Source organism: Lupinus angustifolius, chromosome LG08 (assembly GCF_001865875.1).
Source record: "Lupinus angustifolius cultivar Tanjil chromosome LG08, LupAngTanjil_v1.0, whole genome shotgun sequence".
NCBI classification, from domain to species: Eukaryota; Viridiplantae; Streptophyta; class Magnoliopsida; order Fabales; family Fabaceae; genus Lupinus; species Lupinus angustifolius.
This window is the reverse complement of record NC_032016.1, coordinates 14,188,242-14,210,848: the sequence shown is the minus strand read 5'-3', so window position 1 is coordinate 14,210,848 and position 22,607 is coordinate 14,188,242. Positions and strand designations below refer to the sequence as shown.

At 31.3% G+C, this 22,607-nt stretch overlaps 2 protein-coding genes across 2 annotated transcripts; both read left to right on the top strand.

The window, feature by feature from the left end:
• Positions 7,723-9,634, top strand: LOC109353744 (actin-depolymerizing factor 12). Its single transcript, XM_019596109.1, has 3 exons — positions 7,723-7,871; positions 8,328-8,587; positions 9,312-9,634. Exons 1-3 carry the CDS (start codon positions 7,869-7,871, stop codon positions 9,460-9,462), a joined length of 414 nt encoding a protein of 137 aa, XP_019451654.1. The 5' UTR covers positions 7,723-7,868; the 3' UTR covers positions 9,463-9,634.
• LOC109354059 (heavy metal-associated isoprenylated plant protein 31-like) lies at positions 17,014-19,397 on the top strand. The gene is made up of 3 exons (XM_019596411.1): positions 17,014-17,260; positions 17,378-17,459; positions 19,013-19,397. Exons 1-3 carry the CDS (start codon positions 17,255-17,257, stop codon positions 19,342-19,344), a joined length of 420 nt encoding a protein of 139 aa, XP_019451956.1. The 5' UTR covers positions 17,014-17,254; the 3' UTR covers positions 19,345-19,397.

Below are 22,607 nucleotides of genomic sequence, written 5' to 3'. Positions count from 1 at the left end.
ATGTTCATACTATCCAACAACAAAACCCCCCTTGTGTGTGTGTGAGTATAAGGTGTTTGAAGCTTTGCTTGAAAGATAATCCTTGGGAAACGACCTAGGAGTCACTTCCTAGTACTGCAGTTTTAATTGTTATATTATTTGTAATATGTACATGTGGGTTGATGATCATGTATCCTAGATTTATTTTTACTATTTTTAAAAGCATGGATGTTTTGTTTTTCAAAGTTTATTTAGTTGAGACACTTTGTTTATTAGAAACATGGCCTTTTGAATAGCCAAGACCTCTTTGATTTGTTGAGTGTCTTTGATCACTTATGATCTTTTCCAAACTTTTACTATTCTTGTTCATTTTATTAAGTTCAAGATTCAAAGTTGAAACTTTATTTTCAAGAGTGATACAGTTTTNAAGATGATGATGGTTTGTTTCTAACTCAGATTTTTGTTTTAGAAACATTTTAGTAAGTTTGACATATTCATCATGCAAGTTATTGAAAGCAGTTTGTAACTCAGAAGAATATAGTTGAGTGTCATTTATCTCTTCATCATCAGAATGATGAGATGCTATTAAAGAGAGATGTGCTTGTTCCTCATTCAGGTTAAGAGGCAGAACTAATTTTCCGAGCAATGTAGGCTCTTCGTCCATTATTTGTTTCATTCTTCCCTTTGAAAGAATTCTTCTTTAGATTAGGACAATCCATCTTCATGTGACCAACTTTGCCACATTTAAAGCATGTGAAATTTTGGTTGGAAGTGGAGGCATAATTGTTCTTGGTGAATTTCCTTGTTTGTCCAATTTTAGCACCTTTGTTCCTCTTGAGAAACTTGCTGAATTTCTTCACAAAAAGACTCATGTCTTCCATCTCCTCCTTATCAGATTTATCTTCTAATGAGTCAAATTTGTTCACTCTAACCTTGAGAAAGATATTCTTCTTTTTCTTTTCTTGTTCTTCATGTTGGTCAAGTTGGCTGAGTTCTAGTTCGTGTTCTTGCAATTTTCCAAACAACACAGCCAAAGACATTTTCGATAAACTTTTCTTTTCAGAAATGGCCATTACCTTGGATTGCCATGTTCTGGTGAGTGATCTTAGAACTTTCAAGTTCAAGTCACTATTTGATATGACCTTACCAAGAGCAAGAAGGTGATTTGTGAGATGAGTAAATCTCTTTTGAAGATCCAGAATCTTCTCTCATACGAAACATTTCGTATTTTTGGGAAAGAGTATTGAGTCTAGATCTTTTTACCTCATATGTTCCTTCATGTGTAGTCTCTAGAGTATCCCACATTTCTTTCGCAAATTTGTAGTTTGATACTCTAAAGAACTCATCAATACCAAGTGTTGAAGTGATGATGTTCTTTGCCTTGAGATCATACTGCACATTCTTCTTATCTTCATCATTCCATGAAGATTTGGGTTTTACTTCCCTTACACTATTGACAACGGTGAAGGGTTCATATGGTCATTCTTCAATCGCGTTCCATATATCCAAGTCTTGAGATTCTATGAAGATTTTCATTCTGATTTTCCAAAAATCATAGCACTCTCCAACAGAGCTTGGAGGGCTGTTGATGTTGGAACCTTCTCCTAGGAATGATCTTGAGGCCATCTTTGATATAGGATCAAGTTTGAGAATATCTTACTCAAAAATATCTTTAGTACCAATTGTAAGACTGAGATTGCAACTAAGAGGGGGGTGAATTAGTTTGACTTAAAATAATGACCACTTTTTCTGCAAAATCGAGAGTTAAAGTGCAGCGGAAAGTATATGCAGAAAATTAATAATTAAAATCAAAGAGATAAGGGAGAAGTTCCGAAGGCTACGTCCAGTACTCTTGCAGCACAAGAGATTTTTCCACTAAAGATTACGAGTTACAATTACAATATTTCACCCCGAGATTTCTATGTACCTTACACACTCTTTAATCCTTATTCACTTTTGGAAAATACATTTCCAAGTGATTCTAATCCCCTTTTTTATCACACCCCGTGAAAGAAAGTATTCTGCAATAATAATGAAGAGTGTTCAACTATGGCGAAATTGCCTTTACATGTATGAAAATGATGTAACTTGCAATCTAAACAACTCTTTAGTATACTTAGTAATAATGCTCTTTATAAGTTTGTAAACTTGAAACACTTTCACTTTAAGCAACTTCAGAAAAATCAACTTTGAAAGTTTAAGAACTTAATGCAAAAAGTGCAGAAAATAATTTCATAAATGTGTAAGAACTTTTGAAATTTGTATAAGAGTTGTGTATATGTTTTATGTTCTGATTGTGAGTTTTAATGTCTTTATATAGGCTTTCCAATCAGCCAAAATGTCTCTTTGAAATGATAGGAATTGAGTGGAATGAAAACATGTCTTTTGGATTGAAACTAATTCACTTTGAATTTGAAAATCTGATGCAACACAGTAATCGATTACAACATTGAGTAATCGACTATATAACACTGGTAGTATGTTACTCAAAGACAATAATAGATTATTCTTATCAGTTTTAAGTTGGATAACTCTTTTGTTACACTTGTAACCTGTTACTTAGATGAAATAACTTGTTACACACTATTTTTGAAAATTGTTTTAAGTATTTTAAAGTGTTTCAATTTTCTTTTAAAAATTGTTTGAGCATTACTACTATTGTATAGTCAAGAGTATAGGATAGAAGTACATATTTAGACTTAGACTAAAAGTCTTGAATATCTTGAAGTTCGAATCTTCATTGTCTTTATAACTATTCTTCATTTTCTTCTTTTTGGTGATGTTGGTGTCTTCATCAAAACCGTGCCAAGGTCAAGAGCAAGATCTTCTTCACACTTGATACTTTATATGTTGCTATGACATTTTTGTTTGTTCTAGATCTTATAATTTTTCTAGAAATCTACTTGTGACCTAAAACTACTTGTCGTTTGCAATGGATTATATGTTTATAGTATAAAACTCCATTTATTTTAGAACAAGCCTTCTATTTTATCCTATCTAATATATCAATTTAGTGAATGAAAATTTTGAAAATATAAATATATCAATTTTAGAACTCCATTTTTTTGCAACTACTTTAGACTTTTAATTTTTTTAAGAGTCAAATTGGATTGGACACATAAATATATTCATAGATCAAAGTGGAGGTCCACTATATATTTTTCACAAGGTGAATTTTTTATAGCAAAGAAAATTGTGTAGATATCAAGTTTTGAACTCGTACTGATACTTTATGTCGTGAAGCTCTACCAATCGAGCTACCTCTTTGAGATTGATTCTTTATTTTATTGGGGATCAATAAGATTCACTATATAGTTCTTACAGATTTAGATTTTGGACCTCATGATATCTTCTCTTATTTAGTTTCATTAAATGTGATATAGTCCTTGGTCCAATCACTAACATACATCCTTAGTGCTATATCTTTGTGCATAAGTTCGAATGAAAGTTGTTGATTACTTTTTGTGTAGCTTAACAAATTTCCCTTTTTGGACAATAACCATTTATTTAGAGATGAAAGACACTTTAAATGTTATGCTAATCTGGATAACACAGTTAGGTATGACCTTCTAATGCTCATAATATTTTTGAGAGAATATATCTGAGAATTTAAGGTTAAGTGTTTACAAAAAAGATTTAAGTTGGTGTAGATGAAGGTGAATAGTAATGTTGACACCATCTTAGAGAAAATGGAGATGGGTTGAAGGAGAACATTGTTTGGGACTAATGTTGTAGTATAAATTTTTATGAAAAAAATAATACACAGTTTGAAGTAAAATGGGGGTTTACCTACCTTCTCTAAATACCTCACCTTTTAAAAGCTGATATATAGATTGATTATGCAAAATGTGATTTGGATCTTTTACATGGCTAAACTTAGAAGCATAGAAGAAAGCTTCATTCCTCAACAACCTAATTGACTAGACTAGAGGTGTCAAAATGGGCTACCCGGACAGGTTCGGGCTAACCCACATTGGGTTCGGGCTAAGCCGGCTGGTGTTGGGAATGTTTGAAATATGTTATTGTATTAGTCTCACATTGTCTAGTATTAGAATAGAGTGGAGTAACTAGTGTTATATATTGGACTCAGGTCCCTTGTTATAATGTGCACCAGATATAAGCACTAAATAGAAACACACCCCATGGGCAGGTGGGTCCATGGGTGTGCTAGGGTTTGTAATCCTTATTCTCTAATAATATCTTGGCAGCCGCTCAGTGCTCCTGGAGACGTAGGCACAATTGGCCGAACCCCGTTAAAAAATTCTTTTGTTTCTTCTCTTCTATTTATTCTATGCACATTATTTGATTGCTTGTGGCCAATGTTGCGCAAATATCGCTTCCGCTGCACCAACAATTGGTATCAAAGCGAATTGGTAGATGACTCTTAACCCAAACGTCAGAAAGAGGGTGAATGCGTGATGGTTAGACAAGGTGTGTCAAAGGTAGTGGCAAAGATAGAGTAGATGAGTTGAAGGAGAAGGACATATGGCGTAACTATGGTGGGGGCGATGTATGTTGCTGACAATATCTCTCTAGATGTTAAGAGAATGTTCTCATTTGAGATGAGAAGTGGAATATCCTAATGGCGTGTCTGGGACGTCATAGTGAAGAATGTTAATTGTTAGCAGATCCACAAAAGCACGGTGGCGCTGACTGACTTTGATATAGGCTGTAACATGAGCATTGGCTTTGATGCAGGTTGTAACACGAGCATTGGTAGAGATGCAGGGGTGTGACATAGGCATTGGCTTAGATGCAAGGATGTGACACAAACATTAGTTAGCATTGACGCAAGGTCTGTGTTGTGGGTATACTCCTTATAGTGGAGTATGATAGTTCTTTTGAACTAGGATTGTCGGAGTAGACAATGATGGTAGCGGTTGAGGCTTTCCAACGAAGCTCCAAGATTCAGGTTGACTGAGAATTGAGGAGGACGATTATTGGTGAACTTTTGTGTAGAAGTTCTAATATATCGAAAGTCTTCCTAGCAATAGGTGGTTAGGCGACGTGTTCCATTTGATGGCAATACGGGAAGCTGCACTACAAGTTTGGAGAGTTGGGCTCTTGATAATATCGTCAAGGATACTCAGAAGATCTATGCTGTAGGGGAGCACTTAAAGAGAATTAGACATTGAACAAGGTGGAATCATATATTCGCTAAGGTGGAGATTTTTTTGTAGATTTCCTAAGGAGCGATATATTCTTCTATTTCAATCAAGGTGAAGATTGTTGGGGATGCTTGAAATATATTATTGTATTAGTCCCACATTGTCTAGTATTAGAATATAGTAGAGTAACCAATGTTATATATTGGACTCAGATCCCTTGTTATAATGTGCATTAGATATAAGCACCAAATAGAAACACCTCATGGGAAGGTGGGCCCATGGGTATGCTAGGGTTTGTAACCCTTATTCTCTAATAATATTTTGGTAGTCGCTCAGCACTCCCAAGGACGTAGGCACAATTGGCCGAACCTCGTTAACAAATTCTCTTGTTTCTTCTCTTCTATTTATTCTATGCACATTATTTGATTGATTGTGGCCAATGCTGGGCAACGATCGCTTCCGCTGCACCAACAGCCGGACTAAAAAGGCCGGATATAATTTATGCATATCAAATGGTAGCCCAAGCCCACCCTAAGCGGGTTGCGGGTTATGGCGGGTCGGCCCGCGTAAACTAAAAAATAATTTTTTTAAAATTTTTAACATATTTAATCTATTCAAAAAAATATGTATCATTTGATATTAACGTGTAACTTTTCTTAACATATTTGTTATGCCAAATGCAACCAAACTTATAGATCTAATGCATTGTGTTTGAGTTAAGACGTGATGTTAAGTCCACGTGTATGATTTTTAATATAACTCTTTTATTAAATATCTCATTTCTATTGGACTGTCGCTCTCTAACACAATATAATTTGTAACTTCACTTTAATATATAAACATTTAATACTAATAAAAATATTATCTTTTGTATGTTCTTTATCAACACTTCCATTGTGAACTATTATATTAAATTTGGTGGTGTGAAGTTCTCTATGATAAACAATTTAGGTTGATTTTAGTTTTGTTGTAAACATTGTTTTCTTTATTATATTTTTGTGGTAAAGTTATATCTAATTAAATACATAATAACATAATACTTATTATCTATTTTTTATTATAAGTTGTTTTGTAAATTTTCATTTAGTGCTTATTACCAAGCCAAATTTCTCAAAAAAGATTAAAACATATAAGTAAAACGGGTGGCCCGAACCCGTCCGGGTAAGCCCGGCCCAAATTTATAATAGTCCAACCGGGACGGGCTAAAAAGCCCGGATTTAATAAAAAGTATCTAAAATGATACTCAAGCCCTATAAATTTTTGGGTTTTGATGGGCCGGGCCGACCGGACCGGGCCGTTTTGACAGCTCTAGACTAGACACACATTAGCTGAAACATTTTCCGAGCTTTGGTGGTCCTCTTGCTCTCGCACAAATCTCAATGTTTATCAAACATTTATGCAAGGAAGGAACGATGATCCTCTCCATTAATGGAGAGACATATAATTATTTTTAGTAAAAATGTGATTTCATATTACAAAATGATAAAAATATCATTACAAGTTATTTTTTGTGTGTTATTTTGTGACATCCTCTCCATTCCTTATTCACAAGGAAGAGTCGGACACTTGCAAATGCAGCCAATCATATATACAAGCAGTGCCAGATATTCCTAACAATGCTACATGATGCTAACAAGTTATATACCGTGTCTATGCTGTATTACTCTAAAAAATACCTAAAATTTGGTGGCATAAATTAGGACGCAGTCACTTACTGATATCTATAGAGGTTGGATTTATGTAGTATCATTCAATAAGTAAAAAGAGTATTTTTAGGATTATGATAGTTTTATGCAATAATATAATTATTATATCAAACTTATGAATGGATAATCTCCTATTTTCATTAATTCACCATTTATATGACCAATTACAATGTATTACTTAATTAATTTTTAAACTAACATTTTACATTATTTAATATAATTTTATTAGACTCGACATAGATAACAACGTTTGAAAGAGAAGATCTCTATTCCAAACTCACATACCTACCCTAGTAATAATCCCACGTCTAAATAGTTGGGCATAACATTTAAAAAAATCTTATTATAGTAAAACCAACAACCATTTAATATAAAACAACTTACCTCAAATTATTGGACGGAGATCACTTATTTCAACGTGTCTTATTTCCTGTTACAAACCAATTATATATTAACACGTCGATAAAATAATTTTTTAAAATAAAAAATCAATAATATGAAACATTCTGATTGGAGACATGTGAACTCCGTTTCAAATTGTTGCCCATAGTGGTATGTTTCCATATGAATGAGATTATATGTCTTTAAACTTCATTTCTCTTTGTCTGGGACTGATTACTATTTGGCAAGAAAAAACATTTTAATTTTATTTTACAAATATAGTATATTTAATCAACATTTCTTGATATAAGTGAATGATATAGGATTGTGGAAACTAAGTTGGAATAAGCGATTTCTATCAGTTTTCATACCTCATCTCCAAATATAGCTATGAGATAAAATGTAAATAAATCATATCACACTTGGAGCCAAAGAAGGTTAACCATGCCCATGCAATTCATGGATCAAACATAAGACTTTCCTACCTTTGTGGACATGATCATTCATTGAAGTTTAAGGTAATTTCAACCTTTGTTTCCTCCCTCAAAATTCTCTTGCCTTCCGTTTTTATCTCTCTTCTCTCACTATACCTTCCCTAAAATAAGGATCTCTTCCTTTCTCTCTTTTCTTTCTTTCTTCCTTAGCTCTTCTTCTTTCTCATTTCTCTTAGGCTTTCTCTATCAACCACGGCAACATGGTACGTTTTCTCTATCTAACCATTCATTATGTTTAGAGGAAGATTATGAATAAAGCATACTGTAAATTATAATAGTATTTATTTTTATGTGCCATTCATTTGTCTTCTGTAGTACAAAATTTAATTACAATAACTGATTCAATATATGCAATATGCATCATCATGATATAAACGAGAAATAGTCTTCATTGCATCATTGAAAGTTGCCAATTCTACAATTGTTCACTGAATTTGACTTAAGAAACTTTTTTGGAGTTTGGGACTTAATTTGTGCAGAACCTTAGAATATAATCCAGCCTTATTACGTATATAAAATTCACCAACTTGGTTGTGACACATTGCCATCATGTTTTTTATGTTGTTTGTGATGTACTTGTCTCTCCAGTATTGGAGATGATACTAACTCGTAATATTATCTTTCTTTTTTATTTTATGAAAAATGTAACTTTGAATTAGGCGAACGCGGCTTCCGGAATGGCTGTTAGTGATGAATGTAAACTGAAGTTCTTGGAGCTGAAGGCAAAGAGGAATTACCGTTTCATTGTCTTCAAGATTGACAACCAAGAAGTGGTGGTAGACAAAGTTGGAAGCCCACAAGAAACCTATGATGATTTCACTGCATCTCTGCCTCCTGATGAGTGCCGTTATGCTGTCTTTGATTTTGATTTCACAACTATTGAGAATGTCCAGAAAAGCAAGATTTTCTTCATTGCATGGTAATTTATGATTATCAAGTTCATCTAAACATAGTAAAATCCATAGCATGCTTTAACTATACATGGAAATGAATATGCTTAGTACCATGAGACTCATACTTAATGAAGTATGAGAAAATTAGATATACTTAATTTTACCATGCAAGTAGATAGATTATTAACATAAAACTTTCATCATGGGGGTCAATGACAAAGAAGTTACTATAGGAATATCTAAAATTACAAGGTCTCCTCCAGCGAAGGCATATATTTATTGAAATTAATAAAATCATCATTGTGCAAATAAAATAAAATGGAAGTTATTTGTTTCATGTCATATATTTAACTTCATTTATCAATAAGATGTTGATTTAGTGGTCTCGCTAGATTGTTAGAACGACCAAAAGATCAATGATTCAATTCCTGAAAGCGACACTTATTGGAGGGACACTCACGTACCTCGAAAGGGATTAATTTCTTACCCTTAGATAGGAACAGATTTGATAAATATTGATAAGTCTTGGATAGAATATTAGGATGGAAAAATCCATTAGATAATGAACTATTGGTTCTAAGTCATCTTTGGGATGAATCAACAATTCAAAATGTTTTTCTTGTATATTTTTTATAAACCAGCATTTATATATAGACTTTTTGGCCCCATGTTGTAGGGTGGATCTGAAAATGATACCTTAATAATACCAAAAAAGTCTGTGTAACTTCATTTGATTATTATCACAAGCAGGTCTCCGGATACATCAAAAGTGAGACACAAAATGGTGTATGCTAGCTCCAAGGACAGATTCAAGAGGGAACTTGATGGAATTCAGTTTGAGTTACAAGCAACAGATCCTAGTGAAATGACCATGGACATCATTAAAGGCCGGGCAATATAATATAAAGTATCATCTAGTTATATATCCAATTCCATAGTTCATTATTTCCCCTTTCTAGCACCACTGTACTCTTTGGTTTTTTAATATTTTATCTGTCTTCTTTCTTGTGGAATGGGTTATATTCTAAACATTTAGTTTAATGTAAAATTATGATAAGTACTTTGTCATGAAACTCAAACTATATTAGACAACATGGCTTGTTGTATACAGTACATTATTTTGGTTATAAAAAAGGTAGCTGCATTTTGCAGTAACTTAGATTTTCCTTCTCCTTTTTTCCATTTTCAAACTTGCAAAGGGTTAAATATAAAAACTATCAGAAACTGCTGACTGTGTAAAATGTAAATGGTTGATTGAATTTGAAGTGTGGTATATCAGTATATGTATATAACTGAGATGTGACTATTCCCTGGTTTGTTGACTTCTTTCTGTTGATAAATTAGTACCAATTAATGGCCCAATATCATGATCATCATCACTTGTGCTTGTAGTACTTGGCTCTTCTCATCACATGAGATAAGATTGTTGCACACTGGATGAGGATGGTGATTGATGAGTTCTATATTTTTCACACAGTGAGCTTTTTGGTTGTGTGGCCTATTTTTAATTAGTTTTAGTGCAATAACTGCTTTCTTTCTTGTCTGAAAAGTACTTTTCTGTGAGAAATATTTAAGATCAACTTCACCCCAGAAGATGATTATCTTCTTTTTTATTTGGAAAGTTCTCTTAACATGTGGTCAAACTTTATAACAAAAGCTATCTGCATTTCTTAGTCCTCCGCTCCTACAATTTTCTTGGACCTGCTAGTTAGTCCTCCACACATTATTTCTAAGTGCGAATTTGTTGCATTCACAATTTTTGGCAAATAACTCATTTTTGAGTGCACTGATATAAAGGGGTAAGGTAGAAAATTATATATTTATGTGATATATAAATTTAGTAGAACATCAATAGTTACAAATACAAATATTTGTTCTTTAATATATAATAGTAGTTCTTCAATATTTTTGAGGATGTATGCACAAATTCTTGGAACTCAATTAGTAAATTTATAGTATTATTATCTTTTCTTTCATTTTTGTTTAATATTTGATTGTTAGCTTGTATGTAGATATAATTAAACCCATTTTATTTATTCTTTGTTTAAGCTTTTAAGGAGGCAATATAGGCACAACCACCACTTGAAACTAGAGGATTTGAAATTTTTGGTATGAGGAACTCGAAAACAATATGCTAATGTGATAAATGATAACATTTAATATACATCATTTGATCTTGATTGAATAATTAAGATTAAAAAATATATGCATATGACTATCATGTGACCAATGACTAATTTTTAATCTTAACCATTCATGATTGATTGTAAGACCCAAGTTTATTGTTCTCACAATTTTTATATGAGAATTGTTCTCATGAGTAGCTCTCTTTCGTATGTTTCCTTTTATCAACTTTAAGGCCACAATACGTCGCTTAAATTTAAGCATTAATATTAGAAAGATTTAATATGTATACACCGATATTGTAAGTGTTTTTTACACTGTCAGTAAAACATCCACTATTGATTTGTTAACCACTATTGACTCTCAAACAAAAGTAATACAAATCAATGGTGGATGATGTGCTGACAGTGTAAAAAACCTTACACTGTCAGTGCACAGATTTTAAACTCATATTAGAATAGGAATTATATAAATGAAATTATTTAGTATATTAATAGGGATGACAATGAGGTTGGATGAGTTCGGGTAATGCATTATCCGAATCCGCCCTTTTGCTTCATTTTTGGACTCAGACCCGTCCAGACCTATGCAGATGTCCGTTGTGTCTATTACTCACAGGTCCTTGGGTACCCAACGGATTTGCGGGTACCCACAAATTAAAAAATATTAAAAATAATTGTGAGTAATGTATATAATTGTATTTTTGTTTTCTACAATCTTATATATCATTTAAGCAATGAACAAAGGAAAAAATTATAAAATATAATTTAAGTGTTTAAACACAATTTGAATTGACTATTAAACACAACTCCTTTTACTCAAACAATCGTAAAAAAGACAAAGTCACTACTTCAAACTTATGATGTAAAATTGATTTAGAAAGAACTATTTAATCAACCTGATATTAGATTACTCATATGAATTAACAATATAACATTACACTCCTTAGCAATATAAATATAACATCAATGTTTAACAAATTACAATTATGGATTAACAATATAATATTACAATTATGATTAACATGATATTATAATTATGCTGCTATATATATAGATTTATGAAGGAATAATGGGTCTGGTACAACAGGTCTAGATACCTTATTACCTGGATCCAAAACCATCAACATCGAGTTTCAAAATCTCGGGTCTCAATTACACGTAGATCCGAAAACACAGACTCAGACTTGACCCATTGCAGGTATTATCTATGGGTATTTGTGGGTCCGAGTCCATTGTCATCCCTATATCTATACTATATATAAAGTCAAAACTTAAAATAACTACCACCATCATTCTATTTTCCTATTTTGGCCTTAATATTTTTTATTTCTAAAGTAAAACAATATAATCCTAGATAACTATAATTAATACATCTCACTTTAAGTTGGATATTATAACAAATACAAAAATTATAACATGAGATATATCTAATAAAAAAACATTCTAATTCTCAAAAATAAAAAATACAAATTTAATATTTAATATCAAAAAATAAGAATACGGATCGGCAGATAGAAATGTTTGTAGTCATGCTAGTATTAATAAATGATTAATCATAGTTCCAATATCATTCCAGTGTAAATTATTTAATTAAGATATAAATAAATGACACACCATAGTATAAAAACTTTCCATTTACTAATTCTTTGTTCTTATTGAAGAAGGGAGTGGATTTACTTATTGTATAAGTAAGTTAAAAAAATCGATTTAACATCTTATCTATTTATTCTATGAATAACTAATGATTTAGATTTACTGATTATTTCAAATCACGTAAACTATTAAATGAATGACTAAGATATGAATTAATTTAGGTTTTGAACCTAGAAAATTTGGAAGTACATGATTATCCATTTTAAAATCAGCATCATATCTGTAAATTACATGGCGGCCCACCATTTATGATACAACAAGGGATGCAGCAAGTCATCATGATCTTTGTCCAACAAAGAAAAGAAAAGAAGGAAGGAAGCCATCAGTGATGTCTCCATTTCTTTCATTCCAAATAGAGCTGTTTAATTTTCATCATATGGTGGTCCACTCTCATTATATAATAAAGTCACGACTCATATTAAAAATATATATTCCTTTATCTAATAGTCTTCAAGCCATTTATAATTAGTTACCATGAAATCTATCTCATATTCTCATATAGTAAAAAAGATTCTAGAATTCTATCTCATGTAATAAAGTTATTCATATACTTTTTATTTAAGCTATTATGGTATGTATTTAGAGGATGAAACGAAAGATAATAAAATAGAAACAGGATGTGAAGTAATAGAAAGAAACGGGAGTTCCTTTAGATTTTTCTATTTAGTTGCTTATACCCCAATTTGGATGAAAGAATTTGAAATTCAGTCACTAAAACATATATGCTATAAAAACTAAACTTGATTATATATATAAACAACTTGAAGTAACTGGAAGTGGCCTAATGGTGGGGTTGTAATCTTGCTAGTTGCTATTCAAGTATTAATATTTATGAGTAAGAGACTCAACATAACAATAATATTATGTGCCTTATTACTTTGGAGGTCTTAAGTTGAAATCGTTAGGTTCAACGAGAGCCCTTTACCGTAAACAAATTGATTCACTTTCAATTTAGGATAATAATATGCTTTCATAAATTGTGTCCAAATCATGTTTCAGACCAATGAAAATATATTATGTTAATTAAAAAAATTAAATATTTAATTTTATTTTTGCTTCAATATCATTAGTTTGTAATATAATTTGAGACATCGTTCGAGATTGGACATCATTATCCTTCAATTTAACTTTATTCCTCTTTGTTTTAATCAATTAAACATAACATTAGGCAAGATGATTAGCGGCATATTTCTATGGGACATAGGAGAGAGATTGTGCCTCAAAATTGGGGAGTGCAAGAGGGAACCATGCCTATGCCATATGCATGCGTGAATATACAACACTGTGCAAGCTTTTATCATTTCAAAACCCAATAAACCAACCCTTTTTTCAGCCTAACTGTTTAAAAGGGACACTTCACTAAGTTTAGTAACCAACAACGTTTCACTTTGGTCGAAGCCAAAGAGTGACAACACAAATTAGCCACCATTTTAATTTTTCTAGCACTGAGGGCTCCACTTTTCTCTACATTTTTTTTGTCTAAGTAATTCAAGAGTTACAAATACAAATATTTGTTCTTTAATATATAATAGTAGTTCTTCAATATTTTTGAGGATGTATGCACAAATTCTTGGAACTCAATTAGTAAATTTATAGTATTATTATCTTTTCTTTCATTTTTGTTTAATATTTGATTGTTAGCTTGTATGTAGATATAATTAAACCCATTTTATTTATTCTTTGTTTAAGCTTTTAAGGAGGCAATATAGGCACAACCACCACTTGAAACTAGAGGATTTGAAATTTTTGGTATGAGGAACTCGAAAACAATATGCTAATGTGATAAATGATAACATTTAATATACATCATTTGATCTTGATTGAATAATTAAGATTAAAAAATATATGCATATGACTATCATGTGACCAATGACTAATTTTTAATCTTAACCATTCATGATTGATTGTAAGACCCAAGTTTATTGTTCTCACAATTTTTATATGAGAATTGTTCTCATGAGTAGCTCTCTTTCGTATGTTTCCTTTTATCAACTTTAAGGCCACAATACGTCGCTTAAATTTAAGCATTAATATTAGAAAGATTTAATATGTATACACCGATATTGTAAGTGTTTTTTACACTGTCAGTAAAACATCCACTATTGATTTGTTAACCACTATTGACTCTCAAACAAAAGTAATACAAATCAATGGTGGATGATGTGCTGACAGTGTAAAAAACCTTACACTGTCAGTGCACAGATTTTAAACTCATATTAGAATAGGAATTATATAAATGAAATTATTTAGTATATTAATAGGGATGACAATGAGGTTGGATGAGTTCGGGTAATGCATTATCCGAATCCGCCCTTTTGCTTCATTTTTGGACTCAGACCCGTCCAGACCTATGCAGATGTCCGTTGTGTCTATTACTCACAGGTCCTTGGGTACCCAACGGATTTGCGGGTACCCACAAATTAAAAAATATTAAAAATAATTGTGAGTAATGTATATAATTGTATTTTTGTTTTCTACAATCTTATATATCATTTAAGCAATGAACAAAGGAAAAAATTATAAAATATAATTTAAGTGTTTAAACACAATTTGAATTGACTATTAAACACAACTCCTTTTACTCAAACAATCGTAAAAAAGACAAAGTCACTACTTCAAACTTATGATGTAAAATTGATTTAGAAAGAACTATTTAATCAACCTGATATTAGATTACTCATATGAATTAACAATATAACATTACACTCCTTAGCAATATAAATATAACATCAATGTTTAACAAATTACAATTATGGATTAACAATATAATATTACAATTATGATTAACATGATATTATAATTATGCTGCTATATATATAGATTTATGAAGGAATAATGGGTCTGGTACAACAGGTCTAGATACCTTATTACCTGGATCCAAAACCATCAACATCGAGTTTCAAAATCTCGGGTCTCAATTACACGTAGATCCGAAAACACAGACTCAGACTTGACCCATTGCAGGTATTATCTATGGGTATTTGTGGGTCCGAGTCCATTGTCATCCCTATATCTATACTATATATAAAGTCAAAACTTAAAATAACTACCACCATCATTCTATTTTCCTATTTTGGCCTTAATATTTTTTATTTCTAAAGTAAAACAATATAATCCTAGATAACTATAATTAATACATCTCACTTTAAGTTGGATATTATAACAAATACAAAAATTATAACATGAGATATATCTAATAAAAAAACATTCTAATTCTCAAAAATAAAAAATACAAATTTAATATTTAATATCAAAAAATAAGAATACGGATCGGCAGATAGAAATGTTTGTAGTCATGCTAGTATTAATAAATGATTAATCATAGTTCCAATATCATTCCAGTGTAAATTATTTAATTAAGATATAAATAAATGACACACCATAGTATAAAAACTTTCCATTTACTAATTCTTTGTTCTTATTGAAGAAGGGAGTGGATTTACTTATTGTATAAGTAAGTTAAAAAAATCGATTTAACATCTTATCTATTTATTCTATGAATAACTAATGATTTAGATTTACTGATTATTTCAAATCACGTAAACTATTAAATGAATGACTAAGATATGAATTAATTTAGGTTTTGAACCTAGAAAATTTGGAAGTACATGATTATCCATTTTAAAATCAGCATCATATCTGTAAATTACATGGCGGCCCACCATTTATGATACAACAAGGGATGCAGCAAGTCATCATGATCTTTGTCCAACAAAGAAAAGAAAAGAAGGAAGGAAGCCATCAGTGATGTCTCCATTTCTTTCATTCCAAATAGAGCTGTTTAATTTTCATCATATGGTGGTCCACTCTCATTATATAATAAAGTCACGACTCATATTAAAAATATATATTCCTTTATCTAATAGTCTTCAAGCCATTTATAATTAGTTACCATGAAATCTATCTCATATTCTCATATAGTAAAAAAGATTCTAGAATTCTATCTCATGTAATAAAGTTATTCATATACTTTTTATTTAAGCTATTATGGTATGTATTTAGAGGATGAAACGAAAGATAATAAAATAGAAACAGGATGTGAAGTAATAGAAAGAAACGGGAGTTCCTTTAGATTTTTCTATTTAGTTGCTTATACCCCAATTTGGATGAAAGAATTTGAAATTCAGTCACTAAAACATATATGCTATAAAAACTAAACTTGATTATATATATAAACAACTTGAAGTAACTGGAAGTGGCCTAATGGTGGGGTTGTAATCTTGCTAGTTGCTATTCAAGTATTAATATTTATGAGTAAGAGACTCAACATAACAATAATATTATGTGCCTTATTACTTTGGAGGTCTTAAGTTGAAATCGTTAGGTTCAACGAGAGCCCTTTACCGTAAACAAATTGATTCACTTTCAATTTAGGATAATAATATGCTTTCATAAATTGTGTCCAAATCATGTTTCAGACCAATGAAAATATATTATGTTAATTAAAAAAATTAAATATTTAATTTTATTTTTGCTTCAATATCATTAGTTTGTAATATAATTTGAGACATCGTTCGAGATTGGACATCATTATCCTTCAATTTAACTTTATTCCTCTTTGTTTTAATCAATTAAACATAACATTAGGCAAGATGATTAGCGGCATATTTCTATGGGACATAGGAGAGAGATTGTGCCTCAAAATTGGGGAGTGCAAGAGGGAACCATGCCTATGCCATATGCATGCGTGAATATACAACACTGTGCAAGCTTTTATCATTTCAAAACCCAATAAACCAACCCTTTTTTCAGCCTAACTGTTTAAAAGGGACACTTCACTAAGTTTAGTAACCAACAACGTTTCACTTTGGTCGAAGCCAAAGAGTGACAACACAAATTAGCCACCATTTTAATTTTTCTAGCACTGAGGGCTTCACTGTTCTCTACATTTTTTTTGTCTAAGTTAATCAAGCAATGTCTGTAAGTTCCTCCTTCTACTCTCTCTCATGCACATGCAAAGATATAATGGTTTATACTATTGTGCTCTTATATGGTGATTATGACTGAGATTGGATTATGTAATGTTGGATATTGTAGAATATGGTGGAGGTGAGAGTTCCAAATCTTGATTGTGAGGGATGTGCTTCAAAATTAAAGAAAGCTCTCTTCAAGCTTAAAGGTACATTTTTCATAAGCAAATTTTGTTTTTTTTTTCTAGTGGCAATGGGTTGAAATTATTGCTGACAAAAATGTAGAGAGAAAATTTGTTATCTAGAAGAATTAATAATAAGATACATAATTTATATAATATAAAAAATAAAACTGATGCAGAAAAAATAAATTTTCACATGAATAACATAATGAGTTACATAAATGTTCCAACATTGTATATGAAAATATTTCCAACAGTCATATTATCTCTTTATTACCTAATGAATAGAAACATGCAAATTCTGTGTCATATTAATCAACATTGATAATCACATTCAAACCCTTCATTATGCATTGGGTTTTGATTTTTCCCCAAATCCCAGTGTGCATTCCTCAGTCTTATTTTTTTGTACTAATAAGGGTACCCACTCACCTTATGACTAAAATATTAATCTCTTTTAAAATGGTGAGTATCCCTGCTGAAAATTAATCCATTTTTAGAATCTAACATGACCTTATACCACTAGAGCAATAATTTATCGTTTGGGGTTATGCAATGAAGTTAATCTTACAGCACAATTCTGGGATGCATGTCACCTTAATCCCCACATCAGTTCAAATAAAAATCATCTCAATTGGTTTACAACAAATGCATTATGTTTTTCGAGATTTATTTTCTTTTAAATTGATGCTTTATATTTTACGAGTGTATGCTTCAGTTTCTTCTACCAATATTAGAGAAGTCAAAATGGGCCAAATTTGATAAACTGGCCAAAAATCTATAAAATGTAGAATGTAGAATAAATATTAATTTTAATCTCTAATATTTTTTTATCTTACTACTTTAGTCATTCAAAAAATAAAAATATAAAATGATTTCTAAATATTTTAAATATGCTTACATTTAAAAAAAATTGTGACCATTTTTTGTTTTTCAATTCTTAAAGGATCAAATTAATAAGGTTGAAAAACATAAGTGATTAACATATGTATTTACTCTAAAATGTAATGAGCAAGCTGTAATTTAAGCTGAAATAACTTTTGAGCTAAATTAATAACTTTTGAGCTAAATTAATAACTTTTATGATATATAAAACATTTCATCATAGAAAGCAGGAAGGATGGGCTGTCTCATTCATAATAAACATGACCAGATATAAGTAAGATGAGATTACTGGGCCATCTCCTACTTTTCTATGTCTGAATTGTATATTTGTGTATGTATGATGATTTTTTTACAACCAGAAATACACCTAGGTGGAACATCTCATATGATGTTCCACTCAGGTTCGAGGTACTGCACACTATATATCAGATATATCATATACTCGATTGTCTATATAAAATACTATAAAAAGTGTAAATCACATAAAATCAAATACCGGAAATGAGTAAAGCGAATCATGTAACTATGGTATCATTTTTCCTTGATTAAAGTGATAAAATACAAAATTTAATAATAATAGTAAATAAGCGCCATAGCCTATAAAAACACTGGTGTAGATGTTCAAATGAATTGTACAAATAACATAACTCATCTTTAATATATTAATGTTAAAAAATTTAATGTGTAATTTACAGGAGTAGATGAAGTAGAGGTTGAAATGGAGGCACAAAAAATAACAGTTAGAGGATATGGCTTAGAGGAAAAGAAGGTGCTGAAAGCTATCAAACGTGCTGGGAAAGTAGCAGAACCATGGCCATTTCCAGGGCATGCTCATTTTGCTTCATTCTACAAGTACCCAAGTTACATTGTTAACCATTATTACTATGATGCATATAAAACTGAACCTACCACTGGAGTTCATAATTTTTTCAACACCCCTTCTATTTATTCAGTTGCTGTTGCATCTGATGAGACCTTTGCTTCACTCTTTAGTGATGATAACCCTCATGCTTGCACTATAATGTAAACAAGGTTAATTGCTTGTTACTTAGGCTTTCTTTTATTTACGAAGATTGAAGAGAGAGAAAATTGAGTTAGGTATCATTTTGCAATTCATGGGAATCATGAAAGAGTTTTGTGTTTGTTTAAGGTTTTTTATTTTATTTTTTTGCCAATTTTATTGTGTGTTATTATATTCCTCCTTTTAATATGCACCTAGTTTTTTCTTTATCCTTTATTTGAAGATAAAAAACATATGTATAATTTTTGTGAATGAGTTTTATAAAATTTTATTATATCATTCACGTTTAATTATTATTGCCTTGTAAAAAAAGAATACAAATAAATAATAAATAATATATTAATAGTATATAAATCATTACATAAATAGTGTATTGGTATTATATTCTAATTTAAAATGTTGTTTATATCGTGTATGACCAGTATATAAGGCCACCTTTAATATAATATTTTTTTGGTGCTTGTTAACCTTCCATGTAATTTAAGATTAAATCAATTTTATACATTATATTGAGAATATTCATTTACTCCAATAGTAAGTTTTTTAAATTCACTCCTCACCCTATCCATAATTCTAGGCAAATCCAATAGTTTGACTTAATGAGGAGATCTAAATCATTAGATATTCATAAAGTTAATAGATAGAGTGATGTGTAAGTTTAAAAAACTTACTCTTGAAGTAAATGAATCATGTGTGAGATAGAGTACACAAGTCTACTTTAAGAAGGGAATGATTGAAATATATATTAAAATGAGTCGGAATCCATTCTCACCGAGAGTAAATATTTTCAAAGCAAAGCAAAAAGTAAAATATAATGACAATTATTTCTATTTATTTGTATTTGTTATAATATTTTTATCATTAAGACTAGATATTAAAGATATATAATATGTTATTTTGGAAGATGATAGTTGGTTAGAAAGTGAGGAATTAACAAATTAAGTTTATGTTAGTTACTTGTTTTACAAGCTTTCTTTTCATTCTTTTCTCTGGTATAAATAAGCCATATTGGCTCACTTCTTATACAATCAACTCAATTCATTCAATGAAAATATTATCAATTTTTGTTTCTCATTCTTCTTTCTTTAAGCCTTCTTTTATACACTTCTTGATTCATCAAGAAGCTTTCTTGTCATGGCTCTTACCACATTTTAACATGGTATCAGAGCATAATTATCTTTTGATAGCTTCCGCTTATGGTTCCATGAAAGATTTCATGGAAAACTTCAACAATTAAGAACATGCGTTGTTCTTCAACATTCAATGTTTCTTTTCAACATATGGCCCTAAATTCTTCATTATCACCTTCTTCATCGACCTTCAAATTCAGATCAAAGGAGTTTGGTTTTGGTCAAGAATTCTTTTCTAGCTTCTTGATATCCTCAAGTTCTTCAAGAATGGAGTATCATGACCAATTTATCCTATACAAGATTACATCATTTACCCCTCTTTCTTATTCATCATAGAAGCATCTCATTATGATCAAGATTCTGATCCGTTGTCTCTCTTTCATCATCAATGGTTGGTTCACTTCTGTCCATGATGGTTAAGCATTGAATGGGTAGCTTCTGTTCATAGTGGTTAAGCAAAGATATAGCTTTGCTATAGATGGTCAAACGTTTGATGATATAGCTTCTGCCATGGGTGGTTAAGCGTTGTTATTACTGCAAATCAAGCTTCAAATCAATTCCAAGCTGGAGAGTAAAAAAAAAATTTCACTCACCAGCTTGAGGGGATATTAAAGATATATGATAAGTTATTTGGGAAGATGATAGTTGGTTAGAAAGTAAAGAATTAACAAATTAAGTTTATGTTAGTTACTTGCTTTACAAGCTTTCTTCTCATTCTTTTCTCTTGTATAAATAAGTCATATTGACTCACTTCTTATTCAATCAATTCAATTCATTCAATGAAAATATTATCAATTTTTGTTTCTTATTCTTCTTTCTTTAAGGTAAGCCTTCTTTTATACACTTCTTAATTCATCAAGAAGCTTTCTTGTCATGACTCTTACCTTATTTTAACACCAGAGAAAGAAAGACTTCTCTCTCCCTATTGGAGAGGATTCATGCTCCACTAAAATTGCCATTTTTTATTACTTATCATTTGGATGTGAATATAAGTTAAACTCAGCCTGACACCAAGTTAGAATAGAATTACAAAATTTTAAAAAAATTCTACTTTTTTATATCATAGTCTGTGACATTTCGTCAAATCCACTAGAAAAGTTGTAGATTGTATCAGTTAACATTGATTCACGTAAATTTAGCAAAATAAATTGGTGAGTGATAGGAGGCTCCCGGCCAGTGTGGTATCAGAGCCACCTCAAGAAAACAGGGGGTACGTATGGTATGAATGTTATAGGAGAGGTGAGTAGGAAATGACACACACTCATGAATACAACTACTCAAGAAGACAGACCCATTATCCTAAGCTCATCTCTTTCCTTACCCAAATCCTGCTCTAAAACTCTCTCTTCGAAAATCGAGAACCTTATAGAGTACTCATATGTCCCGGATGATGCAAAGATAGCAGAAACCGTTCCACCCCTTCTTAGTCCATACAATATATTCAGGAGACAAAGATCCTTTGTCAAATCTATATCTTGCTTAATCTCCACAAACAGGCCAATTGTTAAAGAATACATCCAGTCTTCCAGACTTGACCAGTGTAGCCTCGCGGCTACAAGTCGAGAACAATATGTAGACTTGGAAATTCCTACCACCCTTATAAATCACTGGAAAATGGAAGGATATACTACCCTTCACTTTGGAGCTGTCAGACTTATCCTTTCATTACATGGAAGGAAGGGTCTCCCTGTCACAGCAAGGATTGCCTTGTTAGACTCGAGCTACCTTCACTATGAAAATGCTGTGATCGACACTGTTCTCACGACTCTAAATGTTGGGAGTGTTGTGTTAACCATTTTCCCAAACTTCAATGTTAGTCTGAGAGACCCCACTTTATCTACCAGACTAAAGGTCCAAGTCCAACTCACAGGAGCAGATCAAGTTCCGGAGGCTTTATCTGCAACCTTACACCACCAAATAATCTATAGACTCCAAAACCATTCTATAGACCTACCTTTACCTGCATGTGCGACAAATGCTTTATTTGTCCTAGCCAATGGTGATGAAGAAACCCCATCAATTGTCCAAGTCCCAAGGAAGATTCCTCGTGAAGAATTGCACAAGTTGATTCCTTTTGAATGGATAACTAACAGACCCCATCTATACAGATAAGATAAGTGGACATTTTATCTGGGATGT

Bases quoted from the DNA above. Each gene is read 5' to 3' on its own strand.
- LOC109353744 (XM_019596109.1), top strand. The intron at 8,588-9,311 runs GTAATTTATGAT...TATCACAAGCAG, and splicing joins AAGATTTTCTTCATTGCATG to GTCTCCGGATACATCAAAAG.
- LOC109354059 (XM_019596411.1), top strand. The intron at 17,460-19,012 runs GTACATTTTTCA...TGTAATTTACAG, and splicing joins AGCTCTCTTCAAGCTTAAAG to GAGTAGATGAAGTAGAGGTT.